The sequence below is a fragment of the Sinocyclocheilus anshuiensis genome, unplaced genomic scaffold (genome assembly GCF_001515605.1).
Source record: "Sinocyclocheilus anshuiensis isolate Anshui unplaced genomic scaffold, SAMN03320099.WGS_v1.1 scaffold1569, whole genome shotgun sequence".
Taxonomy (NCBI): domain Eukaryota; kingdom Metazoa; phylum Chordata; class Actinopteri; order Cypriniformes; family Cyprinidae; genus Sinocyclocheilus; species Sinocyclocheilus anshuiensis.
Window position 1 is genome coordinate 22,681 of NW_015540100.1, and position 9,702 is coordinate 32,382.

At 38.9% G+C, this 9,702-nt stretch overlaps 1 protein-coding gene across 9 annotated transcripts in view; it reads right to left on the reverse strand.

The window, feature by feature from the left end:
* The window catches only part of fancm (FA complementation group M), a 51,998-nt gene that overhangs the window by 4,886 nt on the left and 37,410 nt on the right, over positions 1 to 9,702 (reverse strand). For 4 of the 9 annotated variants that reach the window (XM_016484432.1, XM_016484435.1, XM_016484437.1 and 1 more), the window contains exons 18-24: positions 9,617 to 9,688; positions 9,442 to 9,543; positions 9,102 to 9,255; positions 8,624 to 8,730; positions 7,721 to 7,882; positions 3,845 to 4,072; positions 1,470 to 1,785 (exon numbers count right to left, since the gene is read on the reverse strand). In XM_016484432.1, the coding sequence (XP_016339918.1) occupies positions 1,470 to 1,785; positions 3,845 to 4,072; positions 7,721 to 7,882; positions 8,624 to 8,730; positions 9,102 to 9,255; positions 9,442 to 9,543; positions 9,617 to 9,688 (1,141 nt within the window). Of the gene's footprint in view, positions 1 to 1,469; positions 1,786 to 3,844; positions 4,073 to 5,118; positions 5,435 to 7,492; positions 7,883 to 8,623; positions 8,731 to 9,101; positions 9,256 to 9,441; positions 9,544 to 9,616; positions 9,689 to 9,702 lie in introns of all 9 variants that reach the window. The other 5 variants (XM_016484440.1, XM_016484438.1, XM_016484433.1 and 2 more) reach the window with 3 other exon arrangements.

Sequence of the window (9,702 nt, forward strand, 5' to 3'; positions counted from 1 at the left end):
GTGGATATTATTAGCCTAAATAAGCTGACGAAATATACAATTACTGTAACTGTGAAAGGTTATGTAAGCTGGCTAACTTACTTTTACAACTTCCCTTACAAATATCAACCATAGCCTATGGTATTAAAATTAATTAATTAATAAATACATTTATTATACTGTATAAAAAAATAAAAACAAAAAAATGGTTACTATAGTTGAACCATGCACAAATTAAACATGGATTTACTACATTAACCGTAGTTTAACCATGGTATTTGTACAACTGTGGATATACAAATGGTAATCAATACAGCAAAAAAAAACATGGTTAATTTTAATTTCGTTGTGGTATGTACTTGCGCGTTTCTTTTTTTCTGTTGTGGGGATTTGCAGCACGTGTTGTCAAACTGATGAAGATGTTTTCTTAATTTGCTGGTGCTTTTTCTATTTGCATGTGTTTTCTGAAGTTGCAGTGCGTTGAGCTCTCTCGGCCACCGTAGTTTTGGCTTGTAAACGCTGCTTGATGTGTGCAGATTTCTCTCCTGATTCAGACCAGAACACTTTTTCACTGGAGGAAGCGTTATTATGGACTCGTATTTTAGTTAAAAACGTCTTAATGTATTTGTTTCAGCTTTTGTCTTCTCCAGAAAAAAGGCACACGTCGCCCGAGAGAAACCTGACATTTCACTGTTATGACATTTTGATTAAAACAAGGTTTAAAAAAGAAACATGCATGGATGAAACTTTCACAATAAGATCAAAAACATGCATTTAGAAAATAGATATTGAATTTATTTCATGCTTTAAAGGATAAGCCCACTTCCAGAATAAATATTTCCTGGATTTTTCTCCATATAGTGGACTTCAATGGTGGCCAATCATTTAAAGTCTAAAATGCAGTTTCAATGCAGCATCAAAGAGCTCTACACGATCCCAGCCGAGGAATAAGGGCCTTATCTTTCAAAACGATCGGTCATTTTCTGAAAAAAAAAAAATGTATCCACATTTTAACCTCAAATGCTGGGCTTGCTCTAGCTCTGCGATGCACGTCTTCACACGCAGAAAAGAGCAAAAGCAGAAAAGTCACGCGTGATTAGTTCTTCGTCTTTGTACTTCCAACATCAGCTAATAAAGACACGCATCGCAGAGCTAACGCTAGCCCAGCATTTGTGGTTAAAAAGTGTATAAATATAAATTCTTTTCAGAAAATGAGCGATCGTTTAGCTAGATAAGACCCTTATTCCTCGGCTGGTATTGTATAGAGCTCTTTGAAGCTGCACTGAAACCGCATTTTTAACCTTCAATTGAAGTCCACTATATGGAGAAAAATCCTGTAATGTTTTCCTCAAAAAACTATTTATTTGCGACTGAAGAAAGAAAGACATGAACATCTTGGTTGATATGGGGTGAGTAAATTATCAGGAACTTTTTATTCTGGAAGTGGACTTATCCTTTAAGTGCTTCTGATGGTGTAAACATGTTCTCACCAGGTTTGCTGCGGTCCCTCTCGATGATCAGACACACGCGCTCGAACGCCGCCTGCAGCCGCTGCATTCTGTCCTGCAGCCGTCTGCGGTTCTGGACGCTGGTGAGCTCGGACTCGCTCTGCCGCTCCACTGCCATGCGGTTGCTCACGATAAAGTCTGAGCTGATCAGAGAGCAGACGTGAACCTGCAGGCCGTGTCGCAGACGCAGACGGGACACGACCTCTGACCCCCCGCTGATGCAGCGGCTGTCCACCAGCACTCTCAGAGGAGTGTCTGCGGCCGGCGGGATCTGCGTCTGCGCAGTCACTGCAGTCCCCTGCAGACGGGAACACAACACATATCAGACACCTGAGATCAGCTCATGACACGAGGAGCGTTTCAACTGCATGCAAATCAGACGGTTCATCACGATACAAGCTGGGGTTTAAAAGACAATTAATATTCACTCTTATTACTGATTTAACTGCACTGGCTAGGGCTGGACGATATGGCCAAAAATTAATATCTCTGTATTTTTTCGGCTGATTTGCGATTTACGGTATATATCTCGGTATTTTTGTATTCCGATTACAATAAAAAAAAAAAATAATAAAAAAAAAAATATATATATATGTCCAACAAAACAATACATATTAAAGGCTATGAAAACAAAGTGAATGTAACCATGTAGGCATATATTATGTGCAAAAAAGGGTCAAAATCACATTTCATTCTAACATTGTAACATTGCAATCTAAAAACAAAAATAAGGCTTTTAAAGCAGAAGTTAAATTCACTAAACTAAAAATGAAAATAAATGAGAACAAAAGCACAGACTCAATTACCCCAATTACATTCACTTTACAGTCAGTGCTATCATAAAAATACTTATTAGTTGGTTTAAAATTCTACAAATGTCACATTATTGTCCAACTACACATATATATATTTTAATCAGAATTATTGTGCTTCGTTTACTGAAGTCTGTGAAGTTTAGCGGAGAATACCAAAGCAGAAGGCTCATGCACTCCTGACAGAAAAATGGAAATATTTCCATGACTTTCTAACATTTACAGACAGAGAATATACCTGTGAAATGTAAGTTCTGCATTCAGGAAGACAGCACATCTCAAACACATTAAACAGCCCGAGTAACGTCTCTGTCAGCGGCACACGAGCCGCTTTAAACGATACCAAACTATAAACTATACTATATATCTGACCAGTTTTTTTTTTAAAGCCCTTAAAGCTTGTCACATGTTTAGAACAAACTGGATTATGCACTTTCTCCACAGCAGCTCAGTCTGTGTCCTCCGCTATATTTTTCAGTATAAACAGTATTGCCTCATATTCTTTATGTCGCTTATAAAGAATATACCGATATGGATATATAGCTGTGATGGATATATTAATATTACAAAATTAAAATTTTTATTAGATCACAAATGCAACCAAAATAAAACAAAGGAATTGTTCACATTCTGTCATCATTTACTCTCCCTCAAGTTGTTCCAAACCTGTATTTGGAGTTTCTTCTGTTGAACATAGAAGAAGATATTTTGAAAAATGTTGGGAACCAAACAGTTGACGGTAGCCATTGACTTTCACAATAAGGAAAAAAAATACCATGGAAGTCAATGGCTACCGTCAAATGTTTGGTTTCATTTTTGGGTGAACGATCACTTTATCATTTAAATGGAACTGTCTGAAAACGGCAAATCCTGTGTCCCAGTTGTGACATTAACGGAACAAAAAAGCACTTTAGTTTTCTTAAATAATATCATCATCAAGCATCTGATGAAGCTCATCATTGGTTTGTGAAACATACAAATGTCAAGGTCTTTCAGTCTCCTCTAAAATGTAAACACAACAAAATGAGGTTCTCCAGTTGTGGAAAAAATACATAAAAAAAATCTATACATAAATATATAAAGGTATATATAAAGATATGAAATATTTGATGGCAGCTTGATGATGCAGATGTGGCTAATAGAGTGTCAAAACGGCATCTCAAAAATATATATTAATATTTTTTACGTATTGCATCAATACATCATATGTATGTGGATATGATATGTTGCCTTCATGTTTTCTGCAAAGATATTTAAGTTGTTTTATGTTGAACTTCATATGTGCTGCACTTGGAATAGAACTTCCTTTTTTTATATAAATATATGAAATAGGAAGTTACTTGAATCATGTTGTAATTATGTTTTTTTTTTTTGGACTAGTAAAATGTTAAAATATCAAAATTGTTATCTTGAATTGGGCACACGTTCTGAGAAGAAGAAAAAAGATTTTATTTGTCCGTATTGCCCAGCCCTAGTTAGGTTACAGCTCTAATTGAAACACACTGATCTGGGAACAGAGCTGCTGTGAGCTCATTTGATTCTCACCTGTTTCTCCGGGAGGAAGTCGAGCTCCTCTGACAGCGCCGCCTGATCGCTGAGTCTCTGCCGCTTCCTGTCGTCTCGATCCGTCGGTCTGGAGGCGCTCTGGAGACGCTGCAGGTCTGTAAACACAGAGCCTGTCTGCTCTTCCTCCTCCTCCTCACTGGAGTCCTGGACCCGGATGATCCGCGAGCGTTTGCTCTTGCCGTTCCTCTCTGACTGGACTCCTCGGATCTGGACTCTGCGGCGCGTGGCGTACTGTGCAGTGCGTTGAGCTCTCTCGGCCACCGTAGTTTTGGCTTGTAAACGCTGCTTGATGTGTGCAGATTTCTCTCCTGATTCAGACCAGAACACTTTTTCACTGGAGGAAGCGTTATTATGGACTCGTATTTTAGTTAAAAACGTCTTAATGTATTTGTTTCAGCTTTTGTCTTCTCCAGAAAAAAGGCACACGTCGCCCGAGAGAAACCTGACATTTCACTGTTATGACATTTTGATTAAAACAAGGTTTAAAAAAGAAACATGCATGGATGAAACTTTCACAATAAGATCAAAAACATGCATTTAGAAAATAGATATTGAATTTATTTCATGCTTTAAAGGATAAGCCCACTTCCAGAATAAATATTTCCTGGATTTTTCTCCATATAGTGGACTTCAATGGTGGCCAATCATTTAAAGTCTAAAATGCAGTTTCAATGCAGCATCAAAGAGCTCTACACGATCCCAGCCGAGGAATAAGGGCCTTATCTTTCAAAACGATCGGTCATTTTCTGAAAAAAAAAAAATGTATCCACATTTTAACCTCAAATGCTGGGCTTGCTCTAGCTCTGCGATGCACGTCTTCACACGCAGAAAAGAGCAAAAGCAGAAAAGTCACGCGTGATTAGTTCTTCGTCTTTGTACTTCCAACATCAGCTAATAAAGACACGCATCGCAGAGCTAACGCTAGCCCAGCATTTGTGGTTAAAAAGTGTATAAATATAAATTCTTTTCAGAAAATGAGCGATCGTTTAGCTAGATAAGACCCTTATTCCTCGGCTGGTATTGTATAGAGCTCTTTGAAGCTGCACTGAAACCGCATTTTTAACCTTCAATTGAAGTCCACTATATGGAGAAAAATCCTGTAATGTTTTCCTCAAAAAACTATTTATTTGCGACTGAAGAAAGAAAGACATGAACATCTTGGTTGATATGGGGTGAGTAAATTATCAGGAACTTTTTATTCTGGAAGTGGACTTATCCTTTAAGTGCTTCTGATGGTGTAAACATGTTCTCACCAGGTTTGCTGCGGTCCCTCTCGATGATCAGACACACGCGCTCGAACGCCGCCTGCAGCCGCTGCATTCTGTCCTGCAGCCGTCTGCGGTTCTGGACGCTGGTGAGCTCGGACTCGCTCTGCCGCTCCACTGCCATGCGGTTGCTCACGATAAAGTCTGAGCTGATCAGAGAGCAGACGTGAACCTGCAGGCCGTGTCGCAGACGCAGACGGGACACGACCTCTGACCCCCCGCTGATGCAGCGGCTGTCCACCAGCACTCTCAGAGGAGTGTCTGCGGCCGGCGGGATCTGCGTCTGCGCAGTCACTGCAGTCCCCTGCAGACGGGAACACAACACATATCAGACACCTGAGATCAGCTCATGACACGAGGAGCGTTTCAACTGCATGCAAATCAGACGGTTCATCACGATACAAGCTGGGGTTTAAAAGACAATTAATATTCACTCTTATTACTGATTTAACTGCACTGGCTAGGGCTGGACGATATGGCCAAAAATTAATATCTCTGTATTTTTTCGGCTGATTTGCGATTTACGGTATATATCTCGGTATTTTTGTATTCCGATTACAATAAAAAAAAAAAATAATAAAAAAAAAAATATATATATATGTCCAACAAAACAATACATATTAAAGGCTATGAAAACAAAGTGAATGTAACCATGTAGGCATATATTATGTGCAAAAAAGGGTCAAAATCACATTTCATTCTAACATTGTAACATTGCAATCTAAAAACAAAAATAAGGCTTTTAAAGCAGAAGTTAAATTCACTAAACTAAAAATGAAAATAAATGAGAACAAAAGCACAGACTCAATTACCCCAATTACATTCACTTTACAGTCAGTGCTATCATAAAAATACTTATTAGTTGGTTTAAAATTCTACAAATGTCACATTATTGTCCAACTACACATATATATATTTTAATCAGAATTATTGTGCTTCGTTTACTGAAGTCTGTGAAGTTTAGCGGAGAATACCAAAGCAGAAGGCTCATGCACTCCTGACAGAAAAATGGAAATATTTCCATGACTTTCTAACATTTACAGACAGAGAATATACCTGAGAAATGTAATTTCTGCATTCAGGAAGACAGCACATCTCAAACACATTAAACAGCCCGAGTAACGTCTCTGTCAGCGGCACACGAGCCGCTTTAAACGATACCAAACTATAAACTATACTATATATCTGACCAGTTTTTTTTTTAAAGCCCTTAAAGCTTGTCACATGTTTAGAACAAACTGGATTATGCACTTTCTCCACAGCAGCTCAGTCTGTGTCCTCCGCTATATTTTTCAGTATAAACAGTATTGCCTCATATTCTTTATGTCGCTTATAAAGAATATACCGATATGGATATATAGCTGTGATGGATATATTAATATTACAAAATTAAAATTTTTATTAGATCACAAATGCAACCAAAATAAAACAAAGGAATTGTTCACATTCTGTCATCATTTACTCTCCCTCAAGTTGTTCCAAACCTGTATTTGGAGTTTCTTCTGTTGAACATAGAAGAAGATATTTTGAAAAATGTTGGGAACCAAACAGTTGACGGTAGCCATTGACTTTCACAATAAGGAAAAAAAATACCATGGAAGTCAATGGCTACCGTCAAATGTTTGGTTTCATTTTTGGGTGAACGATCACTTTATCATTTAAATGGAACTGTCTGAAAACGGCAAATCCTGTGTCCCAGTTGTGACATTAACGGAACAAAAAAGCACTTTAGTTTTCTTAAATAATATCATCATCAAGCATCTGATGAAGCTCATCATTGGTTTGTGAAACATACAAATGTCAAGGTCTTTCAGTCTCCTCTAAAATGTAAACACAACAAAATGAGGTTCTCCAGTTGTGGAAAAAATACATAAAAAAAATCTATACATAAATATATAAAGGTATATATAAAGATATGAAATATTTGATGGCAGCTTGATGATGCAGATGTGGCTAATAGAGTGTCAAAACGGCATCTCAAAAATATATATTAATATTTTTTACGTATTGCATCAATACATCATATGTATGTGGATATGATATGTTGCCTTCATGTTTTCTGCAAAGATATTTAAGTTGTTTTATGTTGAACTTCATATGTGCTGCACTTGGAATAGAACTTCCTTTTTTTATATAAATATATGAAATAGGAAGTTACTTGAATCATGTTGTAATTATGTTTTTTTTTTTGGACTAGTAAAATGTTAAAATATCAAAATTGTTATCTTGAATTGGGCACACGTTCTGAGAAGAAGAAAAAAGATTTTATTTGTCCGTATTGCCCAGCCCTAGTTAGGTTACAGCTCTAATTGAAACACACTGATCTGGGAACAGAGCTGCTGTGAGCTCATTTGATTCTCACCTGTTTCTCCGGGAGGAAGTCGAGCTCCTCTGACAGCGCCGCCTGATCGCTGAGTCTCTGCCGCTTCCTGTCGTCTCGATCCGTCGGTCTGGAGGCGCTCTGGAGACGCTGCAGGTCTGTAAACACAGAGCCTGTCTGCTCTTCCTCCTCCTCCTCACTGGAGTCCTGGACCCGGATGATCCGCGAGCGTTTGCTCTTGCCGTTCCTCTCTGACTGGACTCCTCGGATCTGGACTCTGCGGCGCGTGGCGTACTGTTTCCTCCCGTCGACGTACGAGTCTTCATGGATCACCTCCACAGGCTCTTCATCACCGCCACTCTCACCCTCCTCATCCTCACTCCCATGAACCACAAAGCTGTCCTCGCCGTATGTCTCGTCCTGCTCTGGGATCTGAAGCACCGGCAGCACAAGCACTGAGTCTCCATTAAAACTGACTCAATAGCTATGCTTCCATCCATCTATTGTTATGCGCATATAAAAATGTTGGATGTAAACGCCAAGATGTGCATCAATTCTAAAAATGCACATAAAAAAACTTATGCACACATTTGAGTAGGATCAACTTGTTATCTGATAAGAAAAAATGCGTATAAACTATGATGAAAACACTGAATAATTTCCACTATGCGCATCTATAAAGTCATGTGACGGGATAACTTGACTAGCAGCGGACCGATCTCGTTCACAGCATCTGAAACATAGTTCTGAAAAGCCCGAGTAAAGACTGTCGTCAAAGTATTTCTGTATAATTGTCTTAAACGACTGCGTTCCCAAACAGCAGCATCCGCCTCTGAAAGCAGTGACAGCATTTATTGTGTTTCGTCTGCTCGCTCTGAGGCGCAAGTCATTCATCATATATGAAAATTATTATATTCAGTGGCTTCTCCTACTTTTCTTAGTGATATTTAGTGCAGTTTATCAGGAAGTGACGATTTTGTTCTCTTTGACTCGGATGGAAACGGTGCTTTATTCGCATATGTTTTATGCGATATTCCAGTTTTGCGCATAAGTTTAATTTGAATCTTTGGATGGAAACATAGCTAATGACAAACCAAAACAAGATATGATGATTGTCATGATGTGTTTTCAACAATGTTTGAGAGTCTCAATATCTTTAATACAGCAGCTCACCTGTGAGAAGATATCCACGCTATGTTTGGGTTTATACGTCATTCGGACCTGGTTCTGCACCGCTGGACTCCTCACAGACTTCAGATAGAACGCCTGCATCTCAGAGTCTGACCATGAGAAGACAACATATAGAAATTAAAATAAATCGCATTTAATATTTCATCTGAGAAGCACATTTATTACAGGGAGAGATTAAATACAATTAAATGTTTGGGGTCGGTCAGATTTTTAAATGTTTTTTTCTTTTTATGTTCACCAAAGCTGCATTTATTTGATCAAAATTTGATCTATGTGAATATCTGTTAAACTGTAATGTATTTCTGTGATGCGCCAGCATTTATTTGAAATAGAAATCTTTTGTAACATTATAAATGTTTTTATTGCACTTTTGATCAGTTTAATGCGTCCTTGCTGAATATCGTCTGAGCGGCGGTGTTTGTGGCAGTGGAGGTTCAGATGGAGAAGCAGTGAATCTCACCGTTCAGACCCTGAGAGCATTGAGTCGTGTTCACCACAAACCCCTGCAGCGAGTGGTTCTGTTCATCTCCTTCATCTTCATCGGAGGAAACATCTTCATCTTCAGAGAGCTCAGCCTCCTCATCCAGAAACTGCCGGCCCTCGCGACGGACCTTCTAGAAGACACAAGACGATAATCTAACACCTGACGCTCTGTCCGTATGATTTGATCATGTGACGTATTTGCATTTGTAAAACCGCATTTTTCCATCTCAAAAATATATCTAAATTACGACCTATGCTCTCAATGTCAAGTAAAAAGCTCTCTATAAATAACGGTGACTTGACTTAACTTGACATACATGAGGCTTCCTGACGTGACGCGGCTCCACAGCTCTGGGCTGATGAAGGGAGACGTCCTGAAAATCAATATCTGACAGCAGATCTCCATCACTGTCCTCAGACTGAAGAATAGAAAGAGAGTAAATTAATTGATGGCTAAAGCACAGCGAACACATGCAGTGTGAGCAGCCGTACCGTGTTTAACGCAGCCGCACATTTCCGACGAGCTTGAACGGGAGAATCAACGTCACTCCAGATCTTTGACTGCTGCAGGAACCCAC